General features: G+C 62.7%; 1 protein-coding gene across 1 annotated transcript in view; it reads left to right on the top strand.

The window, feature by feature from the left end:
* The first annotated feature begins 3,964 nt into the window (after positions 1–3,964).
* The window catches only part of KNDC1 (kinase non-catalytic C-lobe domain containing 1), a 65,443-nt gene continuing 50,697 nt past the window's right edge, over positions 3,965–18,710 (top strand). Inside the window, exons 1-4 of the mRNA XM_058299469.2 lie at positions 3,965–4,027; positions 4,842–5,066; positions 9,947–10,145; positions 12,303–12,361. Of these exons, the coding sequence (XP_058155452.1) occupies positions 3,965–4,027; positions 4,842–5,066; positions 9,947–10,145; positions 12,303–12,361 (546 nt within the window). The remainder of the gene's footprint in view (positions 4,028–4,841; positions 5,067–9,946; positions 10,146–12,302; positions 12,362–18,710) is intronic.

Genomic DNA, 18,710 nt, shown 5'->3' with positions numbered 1-18,710 from the left:
CGCGGCTCGGCTGGGCTCGGCTGGGCTCGGCTTTCCCGCCCGGCGCGGCGCAGCGCGGCTCGGCTCTCCTGCTCGCTGCCCGGTGTGGCGCGGCTGGGCTTGGCCGAGCTCAGCTGGGATCGGCCCCCCGCCCGCCGCGGCTCAGCCGGGCTCGGCCGGACTCTGCTTCCCCACCCACCGCCCGCCGCCGCGGCGCAGCGCGGCTCGGCTCTCCCGCCCGCCGCGGCGCGGCTAGGCTCGGCTGGGCTCGGCTCCTTCGCCCGCCGCCCACTGCGGCACAGCGCGGCTTGGCTCTCCCGCCCGCCACCCGCCGCGGCGCGGCTAGTCTCGGCTGGGCTCGGCTCCTTCGCCCGCTGCCCGGGCGGCTCAGCGCGGCTCGGCTCTCCCACCCACCATCCACCACGGCGCAGCGCGGCTCGACTCTCCCGCCCGCCGCCCACCGCGGCCCAGCTAGGCTCGGCTTCCCCGCCCGCCGCCCGCCGCGGCACGGCTAGGCTTGGCTGGGCTCGGTTCCCCCGCCCGCCGCCCGCCGCGGCGCAACGCTGCTCGGCTCTCCCACCCGCCATCCACCATGGCACAGAGCGGCTCGGCTCTCCCGCCCGCCGCCTGCCGCCCGCCGCAGCTCGTCTGGGCTCGGCTCCCTTGCCCGCCGCCCGCTGCGGCGCAGCGCGGCTCAGCTCTCCCGCCCGCCACCCACCGCGGCCCAGCTAGGCTACCCTGGCCGCCGCCCGCTGGGGCTCGGTGCGGTGCTAGCTGCCTCGGCTCTGCCTACCCAAGGAGGGAATCCTCCACACGTAGCTGGGATCTCCGTGTATATTTCACGGATGGATCCTCTCTGTTACCTTCCCTCCAAATCGATGTCTAAACACCTTGGGACCAGGAAAAATCCCGAAACAGCCCGGTCCCAAGGAGTCTCCGACGCCTCCCAGCCAATTCCCCCCAGGAGCTAGTAACCGGGAAGTTCACTCAGCCGCCATCTTGCCTCCCCCTCCTGAAAAGTCCCAAATTATATCTTATAGACCAGTCCTTTCCGTTACCTTCCCACCAAATCGATGTCCAGACACTTCCTGCCCTGAAAAAATCCTGAAAAAGCCTGGTCCCGGAGAACCTCCAGCGGTGCCCAGCTGCCTCTTCCCAGGAGAGACGGTAAGGCAAGCTCACTCAGCCACCATCTTCCAGCATTTCCTTTTTTGTTGCTGTTTTTAGGAGGTACTGGGGATTGAACCCAGGGCCTCGTACATGGGAAGCAGGCACTCATCACTCTGCTCCCCAGCATTTACTTTTGCCTAAAGACTCCTGGAAGCTGTAAAACGAAGCTTATGGTCATTGGAAATAAACATTACATATGGGGGGAAGCAGACTTGGCCCAATGAATAGAACGTCCGCCTACCACATGGGAGGTCCAAGGTTCAAAACCCGGGCCTCCTTGACCCATGTTGAGCTGGCCCATGCGTAGAGCTGACGTGCGCAAGGAGTGCTGTGCCATGCAAGGGTGTCCCCGTGTAGGGGAGCCCCACGCGTAAGGAGTGCACCCTGCAAGGAGAGCTGCCCAGTGTGAAAGAAAGTGCAGCCTGCCCAGGAATGGCGCCACACACACGGAGAGCTGACACAATGAGGTGACCCAATAAAAAGAAACACAGATTCCCAGTGCTGCTGAGAAGGATAGAAGTGGTCACAGAAGGATGTGCAGTGGATGGACAGAGAGAGCAGACAACTGGGGGGGGTAGAGAAATAAATAAAAAATAAATCTTTAAAAATAAATAAATAAATAACATTACCTATGGGAAGCAGATGTGGCTCAAGCAGTTGAGCGCCCACCTCCCACTGGGAGGTCCCAGGGAGGTCCCAGGTTTGGTTCTGATGCCTTCTAAAGGCAAAAAATAAAAATAAAAAAACAGGCAACAGTGAGCAAGAGCAAAAACAAAAACAATGAGCAGACAACGAGCAAACAACAAGTGCAGACAACGAGCAAACAGATGGAGCCATCTTTGGGGGGGACTATATATGTTAAAATATATTGAATATTCTGTTTATTCAAACCTACATATATATTCATTGCCAAGAAAAGTGACAGAAGAGCAATAGAAAGTCTCAAGCATAAAAACGTATTACAGGAGGATAAAATTCCAGGTAAAATTAGACGTGAGTTTAAGGAAAAACATAATGGCGAAAATTTCTATTAAAATTAAAGTTTCTAACTGCCCGTTCATGCGTTTGTTAAATGATTGATGGTGGGTATCAAAATCCCTTTGATATTTAGCTTCTTGGATATGTTTACAAGAGCGAGTAACAGTTTTATTTCAAACTGTTACTATTTACACTACACCAGAAATTACTCTCTCTGCAATTATTTGCATTTCTGATTTTTTAAAAATGTAGATGTCAACTTCAAAATGTGCGAGTGGGTTCACAGCTTTTCAGAATTCTTTGAGGGAAAACCAGAGTCCTAAGACAGGAGCGGGAGAGACGGGCTCCGGGGACAGGGTCCTTGGGCCTGGACTGGAGGGTGGGTGGCACAGGGGCTGGCACGGCCGGAGCCCCAGGCACCTCCGGGCGAGGGCAGCCGCGGGCAGGGAGGGAGGCAAGGCAGGAGGAGCCGGGGCAGGACTGAGCAGTGGGGGCGGGGGGCATGCACAGACCTGCCAGGGAAGCTGGAGAGGACGGGGGGCCCTCGAGCCGTGGGCTTGGGCAGGGGAGGTCAGGCAGGCCCGGGCCCTGACCCTGCGGCCTGGAAGCCACTGCAGACGACACTGCAGATGCCTGACGGGCCTGGGCGGGTCTCAGGAAGCAGGTGTGCAGGGGCTACCGCAAGAGGCAAGGCCGGGGCCGGAGCGAGAAGGCCGGGACCGGGGTCTCCTCGTGGACCTGAGCTTGGAGCTGGCCCTGGACGGCCGGGAGGCGGCTGCGGCAACGTCTGCGTGCCCGTGGCCCCGGCAGGCGGCTCAGGGTTGCTCCGGTCTCGAGCCCCGTCCTCACCCAACGATGTCATCTGACCCCCCTGAGTGCAAGATGCTGGACCCTGATGCTCACCCTCTCCTTGGAGCAAAGCTTGCTGGGAATGCAGCGAGAGTGCAGGCACCAGCAGTCCCCGAAGAAAGGGGCTTCGTGTCACTCCACTGAAAATGGAAACTGACCACCCAAAACCTGCAGACCCACCCAGGCTGGGTAAACGGAGGCCCAGCAGTGCTGCCCCCACCCCAGCGGCACGGCGGGCCCCTCCTGCCTGGCCAGCTCGCCCACGGGCAGGGACCCCTTCTCACTGAGCAGCGCTCCGCCCGGCGGTGAGTGGGGAGAGCCGCGGCGCCCCTCGGACCCACACGACTAGGCCGCGCCAGCACCCCGATCTGTCGGTATTTTACTCTAACTGGACGCCTCTTTCCCGCGGTGGGCAACGCGTCACGAGCCCCGCAGCCCCCGCAGCGTGACTGCTCTTGACTTACGGGTCGTCTCCACCCTGGCCCGCGGGGCATGCAGTGGCCGGGGTCCCTGGTGAGGAAGCTCCCAGTGCCCCCAGTGAGACCCCCAGAGCCATCGGCCGGGTGGGCACATCAGCCCGAGGCTCCCCGAGGGCCGAGGCTCATTGGCAGGTGAGAGGCGCAGGTGGCAGGTACGTCCCCCCCCCCAGCCCCCCTGCAGACAGGGCAGCCAAGGTCCTGGGCCAGGGGCTGCAGAGAGGCCTCAGGGACAGTGGCGCAGCCACACCCCTGGGACGCCTCCTCCCCACCTGCTGTGCTCCCTGCAATCTACCCGTGCAGCAGGTGGACGCTGCCCTGGTCCTTTCCTGGGGGGGCCTTCCTGGCCCTTTCCTGGGTGTTTCCTGGTCCTTTCCTGGGGGGGGCTTCCTGGCCTTTTCCTGGGGGGGCTCCTGCCTTTGGCCAACCACAGACCCACATCTGAACTGGGAGGGGAGGAAAGCCCAGCAAGAGAACCTGATCAGGCATTGAAGGGTTAATCACAAACCAACATGACATCCGACCTGGAGGGAGTCTTCTTTGGGGGTCTAAAACCCCCAGCCCAGGCCGGCAAGGTCGGGGTGAAGCCCTAACTGGCCGCCCCCGCATCCACCAGACCCCAGGACACACCAGGGGGTGGGCAGAGCGCGGCAGCTAGCTGGGGTCGCTCCCACACCCGCCGCCCTGGGCGTCCCCCGCCGGCCCCACCCGGGCCCTCGCCTCGCCAAGCCCGCCGCAGCCCCCGCCCACGCGCGCGCACACGTGCCAGCCCTCCTGCGGCGGGGACTGCGGCAGCCCCGCCTCTCGGCGGGCGCGCTGGGCGCAGTGGCGGGGGCGGGGGCGGCGATCTGCAGGGCGCCCCAACCCCCGGACCCTCCAATCCGTGTGCGCCAGGGGGCGGGCGGGCTCGGCCCCGGCGGCTTCCTGCCGCCCACGACGCCGGCCCCTCAAACGGGCCCCTCCCAAAGGCCACTGGCCCTCGCCGCCGCCGCGCCCCGGCACCCGCGCGCCCGGGCACCCCCGCACCCTGGCGAGACGCCATCGTCCCCGAGGCCCCTGGCCTGCGGCGCGCGGTCCTGAGAACGTTCCCGAGTCCCGAGCCGTCCCCAGGCGCCCCTCCCCAAAGTGAACGCCGCCCTCCGGTGCCAGGACACCCCCGCAGTCCCCAGGTGGCCGCTGCCCAACCCCCTTGGGACACAGGCGGCGCGCGCTGCCCTCTCCCCGCCGCTGGAGCGACACTGCGGCAAGCGGCGGGGGCCGCACAGAGGCTGGGGGGGCGCGGGCGGGGGCGGACCCGGCGGACCGCGGGCGGGAGCGGGCGGGGGCGGGCGGACCGCGGCGGGGTGCTGGCGGCGGCGGCGCGTTGCCATGGCTGCCGGGTGCGCGTAGCCCGCCGGGCCCGGCCGAGCCCGCGGCGCAGAGGCGGCGGCCGAGCGGGCGGGAGCGGCCCCACACCCCGAGCGCGGTGCGGAGGCCCGGGCGGGGACAGCGGCGCCCGGGGCCCGCCGCAGGGCACAGGCCATGGAGCCGGCCGCAGCGGATTTCTACGAGGAGGACGGCAAAGCCCTGGACTTCTACGACTTCGAGCCGCTGCCCACCCTGCCGGAGGACGAGGTGAGCCCCTGCCCCGCGAGGGCCCCCGCCCCCTGCGAGGAGCCCAGGCAGCCTCGGGGCGCACCGAGGCCAGAGAGCGAGAGCCCAGCGCGGGCTGGGAGGGGCCTGGCGGTGCCCAGGCCTCGCCTCGGGGAGGGTCTGGGCAGCAGGTGGCCCACGGCACTCCTCGACCCCCTCCCTCAGAGGGGCCGCGCCCGGGGCTGCTGCAGGAAACCCCAGCGGCGCTGGGCTGTCACTGCAGAAGTTGGCACGCTGCGGCAGTGGCCCCATTGATCAAACGTAGGGTGGACGTGTGGGGACGGGGGAAGGGTGCAGGGCTAGGGACAGTGGGGAGGAGGGGACAGCGTTTATGTCTCTACGGATGGGAGGCACTGGGCAACCAGAGCCAAATCTGGGGCAGCACCAGGCGGTCTGAGCAGTGGGGGGCTCAGGGCCGCCTCCTGCACACGGGGACACAGCCCTCAGCATGCCCAGTCCCTGCTGCGAGCCCCCACAGCTCGGCTCAGGCTTCCCCAGAGCGCCCCAGGCTGGGGGGCAGGTTAAATTCAGAGTTGGCCAGGCACGAGAGGTGGGCGGCTCCCAGGAAGACCCTTCTGTCTCCCACGGCCCCGGCACCGGCGCGTTTGCTCGGCCATGGACTGCCGGGTTCTGCCTCCCGCCAGCCGCTCGCCGCGGACGCCTTCCCGCATGACGAAGTGGCTCTGCACGCCTCGTGGCCGGCGGGGGCCGGTGCACGATTATGTTGCCCACAGCTGCAGCCGCCGGCTCAAGGCCCCCTGCCCTCGCGGCTCGCGTGAGGCAGGGCTTGATGCTGTAAGAGCGCAGTTCTCCAGGTGGGGGCCGGGCTGGGCTCGGTCAGCTGCGGTCTGGCCACCGAGAGGCCTCTGGCTCCGGGCCCAGGCAGCTGGCACTGCCCCACCCCCACGGTGGCCTGGATTTGGCGTGAGAGGGCTGCCTGGAGGAGAGACCAGGTGGTCAACTGACCTCTGGTTACCTCCACGCCCTGATGAGAGGAGAGGGGGCGCGCCCGCCCACAGCTTTCAGACACCCCAAAGCTTGCCCTCAACAGTCCCATTGCTAGATTCCCCTCACCCGTCACACTCCAACACGGCTACTTGCAGAGCTTCTCCAAGCCGATGGCCTGTGCTCGGAGGCTTCCCGGCCTCAGGGCAGGGCCCGTGGCTAGTGACCACGAAGCCGCAGTGTCCGGACTTGCGCCAAACCCCCTGGCCCAGAGACCAGGCCTGCCTCTCCCCGGCACCCTGCGGGGAGGAGAAGTGCCCAGCTGGCACGGTCCACGGACCCGGGGCCTCCTGGCCTGTGCTGTAAATGGGGACTCTGCAGCTCAGGGGCATCCCAGGAGAGCCTCAGCCCACTCGCTCCCCTACAGCAGGAGTCCATCACCGGGGCGCGAGCCCGTGGCCTGTCGGAGGTGTGGCATCTGAGTGCACACCTGCAACTCGAGGCTCCAGGCTTCCTCGGGTTTCTAGTGTGTCAGAGGCAGCCCCCGTGCCCCTGAGGGCCGTCACATTGTCTGTCTGCACCGTCCTGGGCGGGGAGAGGGCTGCAGCGTCCCCCCCGGTGGGTGGCGCTGACGGAGGCCAACGAGCGCCGGGGGGTCCGCCCTGGAGGTGGAGGGCGGGCAGCAGCCCCAGCACACGCAGATTGCCCAGGGCGTGGATTTGGCAACAACTGATTCCAAAGCTGGTCCAAGGCGAGGTCCAGCAATACCCAGGAGACCACCCGAGGCCAAGAGGAACGCCACGTGGCCCGTGACCAGTGGCTGACCTCTTGAGGGCCTGAGTGTCTGTGCGTGGCCGCCAGGCGGGCAAGAACTCAACGCTGGACCGCGCCACGCGCTGGCGAGAGCCTGCATTCACTGGTGGGAGGAGGAATTGGAAGCAGGTTGGCACTGGCTAGTGATGTCAAAGGCGCCCACGCGCCACGTCCCAGCGGCTTCGCTTCCAGGCACGTGCCCCAGAGCAGACGACGCGGTGGCAGCACAAGCCAGGGCCGCGGTGGGAAGGGGCCGCACGGCCTGGCCGTGGCCCTGGACTCACCAGGGAGCCACTGTGGACGGGGTTGTGGGACCCAGGCTGGGGCAGCGCCTGGGGTCGGGGCGCAGGAGGGGCCGTGCAGGTAGTGGGCCGTGGTGGGCACCGACAGGGCCTTCCAGGAAGGAGCTCGGTGCAGGGGCACCTGGGGACCAGGTGGAGTGGGCGGCGCTGCACCGCTCTGCCGACTGCACGGCAGGGGCGGTGGGGGCAGGCGGAGGCGCGGTGCCCGCTGTGGGGCCGGGCCGGGCCGGCCGCTGGGCGTGGCAAGCCGTGAGCGTCTTCTTGGTCTCATGCGCGTTTCGTGCCGGCAGGACCTGTTGGCTCCTCCGAGGCTGCGGAAAGCCACTGGCAGTCAGGGTGCCCCGAGGAGTGGGCGACCCTCGTCCCCCAGGACCCTGGCTGATCGGTGTTTCCGAGGGCGGAGGCTTGAGCAGCACAGAGGCCCCTGGCTGGGCCGCCCCTGTGGGGTGCCCAGGAGGGCAGCAGCCCTGCGCCCAGGACCAGCGACGACCGAGGCGCGCTCCCGGGGGACAGCCCACCCCCTGCGGCGTCCCAAGATGGGCTGGCGCTGGGCGGGGGCCACAGTGCCGGCACCCCCAGGAAGCAGGACTTCGGTGGTCCCCGCCCCTCGGCCTCCCACAGCCCCCCATGCGGCTGGGCTGGGGCCACGGGGTCCCCGAAGGCTGGCCGGGAGCTGCGGGGGTGGGAGTCGGGGAGCCCGGCCTGCTGCAGACCCTCATTCTGGACACATGGGGGCCGCAGGAGGGCCGGCAGACAGGCCCGGCTCAGGGCACCCCCTGCGAGGACGTGGCTGGCACCACCATCCAGGGCACGTCGCTCCCCCCCTGGCCTGTGTGCGTCACCCAACAAGGCGCCTCCGGCCCCGCTGTGGACTCGCCCTCCCGACCGCAGGCTCGGGCACCCCGCAGGAGGCAGCACGCAGGCAGGCTGGGCGCGGGGCCCTGCGCGGGCCGCCACGTGCCGTCCATAAGCTCTCGGCATGGCCGCCGGGCGTCCGCTGGCATTGGGGCAGGCTGTGGACCCAGGCCAGGGAGGTGAGCACGGGCGCGCGTCCTCCGCCCCTTCTCGGCGTCCTGGCCTCAGCCACGGCCCGCCAACTGCTGGCCGCCAGGACAGGGAAGGGACAGGCGTGGAGGCGGCAGGGCCGGCGGCGGTGAGCACGGGGCCAAGATCCAGGGAGTGGGGCCGTCCACAGGACGTGAGACCCCGTTGGGCCGCCCCCAGGTCAGCTTGGGGAGCTGTAGCGTTCCGGAGCTCCCATCGCCCGATGCCAAGGCACCCAGAGCCCGTCCGCGTGGAGGCCTCGGCCGCCTGCCGGCAGCCGCTGCTCAGGCCATAGACACACCCCACAGGCGGGACGCCGGCACTTCCAGTTTCACGCAGCACGTGCTGCTTTCCGGCCCCAGCCTCCTCTCTGCTCGAGCCAGCCTGTCCATCTGGACTTGAGCGGTGGCCGTGCTGTGGCCGAAAGAGGCCCCTGCCCCATGCCTGGCGGGGGGCTCCCTCCTGCTGGCTTGTCAGCAGCGCCGAGCAGGTGCCTGGGGTCGTGCCGGGCGGCGGGGCTGGCCAGCTGGGGCCCCTTTCTCTGAAATAGCATCAATTACAGGGTCTCACTGATGGTCTCGCTTAAAATCCTGCGTGCATCTCTGTGTTTGCACTCGTGTAAATGTGTGCACGTGTGCATGTGTGGCTTGTGTGAGTGAGCACATGTGTGCACATGGGTGTGGATGCACAGGTGTGCACACGTCTGTGTACACTCAGGCCTGTGGCTCCCTCTTGCCTAGTTTCCGAGGAGCGCCCTGCCTCCCCTGAGGCCCCCAAAAGCTGGAAGGGCCTGGGGAGGGGGCATCACAGAGCCCCCTCTCACACCGATGGGTGTGCCAGCCTCACGAGTGGCAGGCAGAGCCAGGCCGTGCCCCTCACCCTGAGCCCAGGGCCTGCCCAGGCACGTGGGGCCCCTGGACTCTGTTCACCCAGCTGCTGGCTGCGCCTTTGTCCCTTGACCTGCGGTCGTGGGAGTCACCACAGCTCCAAGCCAAAGGCTCGAGCTCCTCCACAGCCAGGAGGCGGGCAGCAGCTGGGGGCTGCCCCCCCCCATGTGTGCCTGAGAGCACTGGTGTGCGTGTGTACGTGTGTGAGGATTGTGGGTCTGAGTGTGGGGACGTGTGTGGGCGTGTGTGCCAGCCGTGTGCATGCAGGCGGGAGGGCGTATGAGCGTGTGTGTGCATGTTTGTGCATGTGTGAGCCTGCGCGTGAGTTAGCATGGCCGGGGATTTCAGTAGTGGTCGTGCAAAGTGTCTCGCGCTCTGCTCTCGGGCACTGCCCTGAGCGCGCTGAAGGAGGCCCGGGCGTCCGGCTGTGCGGCAGGGGTGGCCGTGACCCGCCGTCCTCCGTGGGAGCTGCCCGGGGCTGACGTCCAGGCAGCCCAGGAATGTGCGCATGCTGCGTTGTGCCGTCACGGCACGCTCCGCGTCCACGCTGCACCCGGCCTGTCCGCTCACCACCGGGAACAGGCTGCCCCACGCACCTGCACGCTGCCAGTCCTCGGGGCCTGCGGCCAGGTGGCCACGGTCCTGGAGCGGCCGTCGCCCCGGGATGGAGGCTGCGCCCGGGCGACGCTGCTCAGGCCGCGTGCGGAGGCTCCAGCAGGTGCCGCGTGGCTTCACGGCATCCGGGGACAGCGGGGAAAACGCGCCCAAAACCCTGCTCCCCAACCGCGGAAGGCAGCGCCGCTCAGGGCGCCCTCCTGTCGCGACCGCGGACCCTCGTGGCCGCCCTCCGCAGCTGGGGCTCGTCTTGCAGGAGAACGTGTCCCTGGCCGACATCCTCTCGCTGCGGGACAGCGGGCTCAGCGAGCGTGAGGCCTGGGCCGTGTGCCTGGAGTGCAGCCTGTCCATGCGCAGCGTCGCCCACTCCGCCCTCTTCCAGACCCTGCTCATCACGCCCGACACCCTGGCCTTCAACACCAGCGGGAACGTGTGCTTCATGGAGCAGCTCAGCGGTGCGTGCGGCGCGGGGGCAGGAGCGGGGGCAGGTGGGGGGCAGGTGGGGGCAGGAGGGGGGCAGGTGGGGGGATAGGTGGGGGCGGGCAGGTGGGGGGCAGGTGGGGGCAGGAGGGGGGCAGGTGGGGGGATAGGTGGGGGCGGGCAGGTGGGGGGCAGGTGGGGGCAGGAGGGGGGCAGGTGGGGGGATAGGTGGGGGCGGGCAGGTGGGAGGCAGGTGGGGGCAGGAGGGGGGGCAGGTGGGGGCAGGAAGGGGGCAGGTGGGGGATAGGTGGGGGCGGGCGGGGGGGCAGGTGGGGGGATAGGTGGGCGGGCAGGTGGGAGGCAGGTGGGGGCAGGAGGGGCAGGTGGGGGCAGGAGGGGGGCAGGTGGGGGGATAGGTGGGGGCGGGCAGGTGGGGGCAGGTGGGGGATAGGTGGGGGCAGGAGGGGGGGCAGGTGGGGGGATAGGTGGGCGGGCAGGTGGGGGCAGGAGAGGGGGCGGGCAGGTGGGGGGCAAGTGGGGGCTGGAGGGGAGGCAGGCAGGTGGGGGCAGGTGGGGGCGGGCGCAGGTGGGGGGGCAGGTGAGGGTGGGTGAGGATGGGGCAGGTGGTTGGGCAGATGGAAGCAGGCAGGTGGGGGCGGGCAGGTGGGGGGGCAGGTGGAGGTGGGCGAGGAAGGGGCATGCTGGTGGGGGCAGGCGGGGGGCGGGCAGGTGGAGGTGGGAGAGGGCAGGGCAGGCTGGTGGGTGTGGGCAGGTGGGGACAGGCTGGTGGAGGTGGGCAGCGTGGAAGCGGGCAGGGTGGGGGCAGGCAGGTGGAGGTGGGCGAGGAAGGGGCATGCTGGTGGGGGCAGGCGGGGGCGGGCAGGTGGAGGTGGGAGAGGGCAGGGCAGGCTGGTGGGTGTGGGCAGGTGGAGCTGGGCAGGTGGGGACAGGCTGGTGGAGGTGGGCAGCGTGGAAGCGGGCAGGGTGGGGGCAGGCAGGTGGAGGTGGGCGAGGAAGGGGCATGCTGGTGGGGGCAGGCGGGGGCGGGCAGGTGGAGGTGGGAGAGGGCAGGGCAGGCTGGTGGGTGTGGGCAGGTGGAGCTGGGCAGGTGGGGACAGGCTGGTGGAGGTGGGCAGCGTGGAAGCGGGCAGGGTGGGGGCAGGCAGGTGGAGGTGGGCGAGGAAGGGGCATGCTGGTGGGGGCAGGCGGGGGCGGGCAGGTGGAGGTGGGAGAGGGCAGGGCAGGCTGGTGGGTGTGGGCAGGTGGAGCTGGGCAGGTGGGGACAGGCTGGTGGAGGTGGGCAGCGTGGAAGCGGGCAGGGTGGGGGCAGGCAGGTGGAGGTGGGCGAGGAAGGGGCAGGCTGGTGGAGACGAGCAGGTGGAGATGGGCAAGGACAGCATGCGGGTAGAGGTCGGCAGGATGGAGGTGGGCAGGTGGGGTCAGGCAGGTAGGGGCAGGCAGCTAAAGGTGTGCAGGGTGGAGGTCAGCATGACAGGGCAGGGCAGGTGAGGGTGAGTTGGAGTAGACGGTGCTCCTTTGGGGTGAATTAAGCACAAACACAGCCAGGGGGACAGTGAGGTGCGGCCCTGCCCTGGCTGAGCCAGGTGTCCCCCTGGGATCTTGTGCCCACATAACCCTAGAAGGTGAGGTCAGCCTGGGAAGGAGCGTGGGAACTACTGGGGGGATGTGTGTCGCCCCTGCCCTGTCAGCCCCGCAGGACGGGGAGCAGCCGCCCACACTGCAGGGGGAGGTGACCGGGCCACCCCTGGCCTCCATCCGGCTCCTCCTAAGGGGCACTCGCTGACCCTGCCGTGAGTGGCCCAGGGGGACGTTGGGGATGACCGCAGGCGAGGAGCCTCCCCTGGCCTCCCCTGGCCTCCCCTGGGCTCCCCTGGCCTCCCCTGGCGGAACAGCCCGAGCAGAAGGAGCCTGATGCCCCCAACTGCGGGACTTGGGTTTCCCTTCTCCGGGAAGCCAAGTGCTCTCCCTCCTCCCACCGTTCAACCAGCCCCCCACGTTCACAGCATTTAGGGCGACGCCCAAAGCAGGTCTGGGGGCCGTGCGCAGAGGGCGGCGAGGGGCAGGTGCTGGGACCCAGACCAGCTGCTCCTCCCGCCCGCCCTCCAGGCGAAGGCTCGTGCTTCCGGTGCTTTCTGGGGTGTAATCTGGCTGCTCTCTTTTCCCTCCCCAAGACGACCCCGAGGGCGCCTTTGTCCCCCCAGAGTTCGACGTGACGGGGAACACCTTTGAGGTGAGTGCTGCCACCCGACAGCGCCGCGCCGCACCTTCCGTGCGCCCACGGGCAGCATGCGCGGCTTTCCCGGGCGCCGCTGCCTGCAGGGGCGCGGCCTGCGTGTGTGCACGGGGGCATCCAGCAGAGGCAGTGGGCGGCCTCTGGGGGTCTCCGCAGCACTAGCCGCCCTGGCGTCTGCGCTCAGCTGAGCCGGTGTGACCACCCCGTGTCAGGGAGCGGCAGCCTCAGACAGGGCCGTCCCTGGACTTGCGGGGTCGTTACTTCATCAGCCAGTCAGCCGTGCCTACCCGCCGCGCTAACCAACGGCACTCCGACTTCCTCAAGGAGACACGGGGCGTCCGCAGCTCGGGCCCCGGCAACCACCGAGCTGACCGCTCTCGAGGTACAGCCAGGCAGAGGCACCCAGTGTCCACTCTGGGCACCTCCCTGAGCGTGCCGTGCTGGGAGCAACATGGCTGGCCTGTCCATCACGCACTGCCTGTCCATCTGTCAGGCTTCATCTGTCTGCCCATCAGGCTCCATCTGTCCATCAGGCTCTGTCCGTCAGCTCCGTCTGTCTGTCGGCGGTGTCTGTCCATCAGGCCCCGTCTATCATTTGGGTCCCGGCTTGTCCATGGGGCAGCTCAGTCTGTCCGTCCACTGAGCCCCGTCTCTCCGTCCTGCTTGGACCTGGTGCCGCAGAAAATCACCCCCTCGTGGTTCCTGACCCTGCCAGCAAGTCCCGTTAGCCCGATGCCTTCCGTTAGATTCGGACTGGCAAGGCGTGGGTTTCAGAACCAGCCCCACACTTACTTTTAGTCTTTATCTTTTAGGAGGTGCTGGGGACTGAACCCAGGACCCCGCGGGTGGGAAGCAGGCGCCCACCCCTGAGCAGTCCCCGCTCCCCGTCCACACTTAGAATTTACAGTCAGCCGAGGCTCAGCGCGTGTCCTGGGGAGTGTGGGCGCCGCCGCCTGCCGCGTGTCCCGGGGCGTCGAGGCAAAGCCGCCGTGACCTTCAGCTCCTGGCAGTTCTCGTCCCTGGCCCACACCCTCCTTTTTTTTTTTTCTAGCTAATTGCTAAGTTTACTGTCTTTATCTGAAAAACCTTCATAGAAAATTGCAGTTTGTTTAGCTCTCAGCAGCCGCTCCTGAGCTCTGAGGAAACTTGCCTTCTTCTGAGCTTCCCAGCCTTTTTGGGGGGCAAGGGACATTTTGGGGCGGTTCCACCTCTTCTTCCTTCTTCCCCAGGCTTTCCCCGTAGGCTGGATTCTCTGGCAGAACCGCCGGACTCCTTGTACTCTCCTCCATGTCTGCAGTCAGGCTTCCTTCGCGTTTTGAGAGAACTGGTTTTGGTGCACGTCTCATCCAGGCCAAGCCTGTGGAGAAGCCGCGGTCAGCGGAGGCCAGAGCTGGCAGCAGCATGGTGTGCCAGGCCGGCCTGCACGCCGCGCTGTGGGGGTCAGTGGGCAGAAGCTGCCAGGCCCCTTCCGTGCCGCCACCCGCCTTCTTTACTGGTGTTTTAGCGATGGGATGCAGCACCCAACCCAAAAGCTGAACCTGCATGAGCTTCTGCGCGGCCCGCCTCCCGGCGCCCGCGGCCCCCCGGCTCCTCTGCCACGCTTCTGTTTCGGGGTAGCGGTCGTGTGTTCCGGAAGCAGCATGGTTTCTTCGTGTTGTTTCTAACTCTCTAGAAAGGGCACGTGCCACCGTCGTTTCCTGAACCCCCTTTTCTGTTTCTCGTTGAGATGCACCGCCGCCGCACCCTGCGTGGTGACCCGTTCGTTGTGCAGGCGCTCTGCCCTGCCCAGCACCACCGTGTCCACCCCCTTGTCAGCGGGCACCCGAGCGGCCCAGGCTTGCCCCTGGCATCTGGCGCTGCCCTGCGCATCCCTGGGTCATCCGGGCAGCCGTCCCCTGGATGTATGCCCGGATGAGGGAGCGGAAAGGCTGGGTCCACTGTTCCCGGGAGCGGCCACACCCCGCCCCCTGGACCACCCCGGCCCCTGAGGCCCGGCGCGGGGGCTCTGCATCCTGGCCGGAGGCCCACGGCCCGCCCTGCGTCTCCCTGGACAGACGGTGTGGCCACGCCCGTGGGTTCGTGGGCAATGAGGGAGGAGCTCATCTTGGGTGAAAGTCCCATTTTTCTATTTGGTTATTGAGCTTTTCTTGCTTATTGTAGGAATTCTTCATAAACTTTGCTCCATTCACAAAGGCCATCTCCAATTTGAAATTGTTCCTTTCACTTTCTTTAATGCAGCTGTGCTCAAACTTTTTGCTCTCAGGGCCCCTTTACACCCTCAAAACTTGAGTACCCCAAAGAGCCTTTGTTTATGTGGGTTATAGTTCTCAGTATTCACTGTACCATATAAATTAAAACAGGGTTTTAAAAATTTATTAGTTGACTTAAAAACAAAGTTAACCCGTCAGTAAACCTTTTGTATAGTAACGTACATAATTTATTTTTATGAAAAATATTTTCCCAAAAATTATTGAAAAGATTGTAAAAAGGCATTTTCCATTTTATAAGTTTTTTAATGTCTGGCTATTGTAATAGATGGCTGCTGGGTTCTGGGCGCTGCTTCTGTGGCATTCTTGTCTGTTGCAAAACCATGCATCTCGCGGCCTGTGGAAAACACCACCGTACACTCCTGAGGACATGAGCGGGGGAAGGCAGATAACCTGTAAGCATTATTAGGAAACCAGATTTAGTCTCTCAGACCATACTTTGAGAAATCTGCTCAAAGTTATCCTTTGATAAAAAAAAGTTTCTCAATTTTAATATAATTAAATTTTTAAATATTTCATCGTTAGTGATTTTTGTTTCTTAAGAATCTGCCCAATCTCAGATTCTAACAAATATTCACTGCTGTTTCTACCAAGAGTTTTAAGGTTTTGTCCTTCATGTTTAAGTCCTTAATCCACCTGACGTTGATTTCTTTGTGTATGATGTGAGGTAGGGATCCAATTTCTTCTTTTCCCAAATAAATATCTATGTCTGTTTATTGGCTGGCCCAGGCACGTGCCACCTCCACCCCACAGCCAGGTTTTGTACACGCAGGTCTGCTTTCAAGGCCTCTGATCTATTTCATTTCTGTGCCCGCACTAGAACCCCCTTTGATCAACTACCCAGTGGCACCACGAGCCCTGCTCTCTGGAGGAAAGTGCCTGGTGAGTCTGAGCTTTTTGTTCTTCCATGTACATCTTAAAATTAGTTTATCAAGTTCCACAAAAAGGTCTGTAGGAATTTCGATTGGCGTGGGCCTGAATTGTAGACATCCTTCTCCTACAATCCTCTTCTCCATAAACACTTTATACCTCACTGCTTATATGGGTGTATCAGTCAGTCAAAGAAGTGCTGATGCAAAGACCCACAACTCTGCGGGCTTTTATAAAAGGGATTTATTTGGGGTAAAAGCTTAGTCACAAGGCCCTAAAGAGCCCAAGTCAAGGCTGCTTTCTCACCATGGTCAGTTGCCAGGTGTTGATGGTTGCCCATCTCTGTGAGGGTCCAGCCTTCTGCTCTCAGCTCCAGGCTGGCAGAGAGCTCGTCTCTCTTCCTGGGGCAGCGTCAAAGTCCTCTCCTCCGTATCATGACAAAGTGCTCTCCTCTGGCATCTGTGGAGCTCTCTTCCCGTGTATCTTCTGTGTCTTCTTGAGTGTCTGTTTATATAGCCCACCAAGGGGCCGGGGACTTCACCTGAGTTACCCCCTACTGACGTGGTGGAAGTAAAGCCCTAATCTTAACATAATTTAATCAAAGACATCTCAGCTGAATCTAATACAATCAAAGGGCAGCATGCCCAGAGGAACAGACCAGTTTACAAAAATAATCTCTCTTTTTGAAATTCATAAATAATCTCACACTGCCACAATAGGTCTAGTTTAAAGTCTCTTAACAGCATTGCAAAATCTGTACTTTAGAAGTCTTGGATGTCTTTTATCAGATTTATTCTCAGGAATTTGATATTTTCTGATTCTAATCTAAATGGACAGTCGTCTTTTTAATGACAATTTTTTGTTTATTGCTAGACTTCAGAAATGCAGTTACTTTCATCTCTTAATGTTACATCTAGGCATATTGCTAATTTCTTTTATTATTTCTAATAACATCAATTTTTTTAGTTTTTCTATGTAACTGATCAAATCACCACCCCCACCACCCCCCAAAAAAAACGAGAGTGCTGTTCCTCCCGCCACGTGGCTGTACCGCAAATCCTTCTCGTCGGGCTGTGCTGGTGGCCACAGAAATGAGACGCCGAGGGGCCATGCGTGACAGGGACACCGTCCTGCTCTGGAGAATTGCCTCACTCTCCGTTTTTCACTTAAAAGTCTGCTTTTAGCCTTTCCCCACTCAGGGTGATGTTTGCTTCCACTGCGTGAGTCCCTTCTAGGCTTAACTCGAATTTTGTCATGAATGTGCACTGGGTTTTAGGAGATGCTTCTCTGGCTCCTTTAAAATGAGCACATTGAGATTTTAATACTTCTACTTTTTCCAGTATTAAGTCACCCTTTCCTGCCTGGATCCCCCGCTCGGCCGTGTCGCCTCACCTGTTAGAGGCGCTGCTGACTTTGGTGTCCTGGGTCTGCTCGGGGTTTGCACCTGTTTCCACGAGCGGGTGGTAGTTCTCCACTGGGCCGGCGGCAGGGTGACTCTGGCCCGGCTGCGCCCCCTCTGCTGCTTTGCTCTCTAAGAGTTTCTATCAGCGTGGGATGAGCCACACCTTCGAGGTCTGTCCGGTAAAGCTCACTTCAAAGCCATCTGGGTTTGCTGTTTTCTTTGAAGGAAGATTTTTAATTACCACTTCACTTTTTAACACTTATAAGACCAGCCCGTTTTCTCTCTTATTATGTCCGTTTTTGAAAAATTATATATTTCTAAGAATTTTTCATCCATTTTTATCTGTTTCTAAAATTGTTGGCATGTATGTGCAGGGGACATCCTTTTTGATCCCGTCTCCATCCACAGGATAATCTGTGTTTTCTTTTTCCTTTCTCTTGTCTGTTTTTCCAGAGGGTTCTTGATTTTGTTAGTTTGTTCAAAGAACCAACTTTTTATTATGTGGTCTTTCCTTTCTCTCCCACTGATTTCTCTCATTTTATTTCTTTCCTTTTACTTTCTTAAATTATTTTTAAATTTAAATTTAATTCCTTTTCTAACTTGAACACTTAGCTCATCAATTTCTAGCATTTCTTGCTTTCTAGTACTAGTTTTCTATTTAAGGGTATGAATTTCCTCTGAAACGCAAGTTTTGCCATGTGTTACTTTCAATGTCGTTCACTTTTAATTATTATTTCCATTGTGATTTCTTTTTTAGGCCATGAGTTATTAAGCAATGTGGGTTTTTGTAATCCTCTACTAATATATAATATGCAGTCAAAAAATTCATATATCCTAAGTAACAGTTTGATGAGTTCTTAAAAACTGGGTGTAATCAGCGAAGGGTGAGGAAGCAAGCTGAGCCTGGCTTTCCCAGGTCCATGTTTCCACGGGTGCAGTGAGCCCCACCTGGCTTCAGCCCAGCGCCATGTTCATGAGATTTGTCCCAGCATGTATGTCTGATGGGATCAGCCCTTCTTGACGCTGGTTTCCTAATTTCCGAAGGTGCAAGGCCTTTTGTCTTTTTGTTTTTAACTTCTCCCTCAGTGCAGCCGTGTCAGCGAGCGCAGCCTGGGTGGAGAGCCGCTGGGCACTGGCTGAGGGCTTCTCCCTGGTTCAGAGGGTGCCGGCGCCAGGTGGGCTCTCCCCTGGCAATGGTGTTCCCTGGGCTGCTCCCAGCCTAGCCCTGCTGACCTGCTGCCTCTGAGATGGTCACATGCTGTCCACGGAGCAGCCGTGTCTCCTGTGGTCCGGGGAGGAGGGGGCTTCCAGTGAGTTGGGCGGAGGACAGTTGGGCTGCGGGCCCTGTCCTTGGTATGGGGAGGCAGCCCTGAAGCTTTTGGGGTTCCCAGCCCCGGAATCATCAAATGGTGAAAAGCCTCTTGTTCTCTGGCCTCACAGCAGACAAGCAGCTCTCACTCCACTTCCCCTGGTGCCACCTGGGCCTGGGCTCGTGGCCCCGTTGTTCTTCTGGAGCCCCCAGTTTCCCAGATGGGGCCCCAAAAGAGGCCATGTTTTTCTTGGGGGCCACTAGACCCCCACGATGGAAATCCTGTAAACGCAGCCCCCAAGGACCGCAACGTCCTGCGTGAGCGTGTTGGCCCCTCCAGGTCCCCGCCTGGTCCCCATGGCACCCGCCCAGGAGCTCACGGACCCCGGGGGTCACCGGCCTGCACCACAAAGGCTCTGGGTGGGCCTCCTGGGTCCCTGGCACAGCTTAAAGGGTGGGGCTCCCCTGTGGGCCCCCAGTCGGACTGAGCTTGCCCCC

This window comes from Dasypus novemcinctus, chromosome 6, assembly GCF_030445035.2.
Source record: "Dasypus novemcinctus isolate mDasNov1 chromosome 6, mDasNov1.1.hap2, whole genome shotgun sequence".
Lineage (NCBI taxonomy): Eukaryota > Metazoa > Chordata > Mammalia > Cingulata > Dasypodidae > Dasypus > Dasypus novemcinctus.
This window is presented reverse-complemented; position numbering and strand designations above follow the sequence as displayed.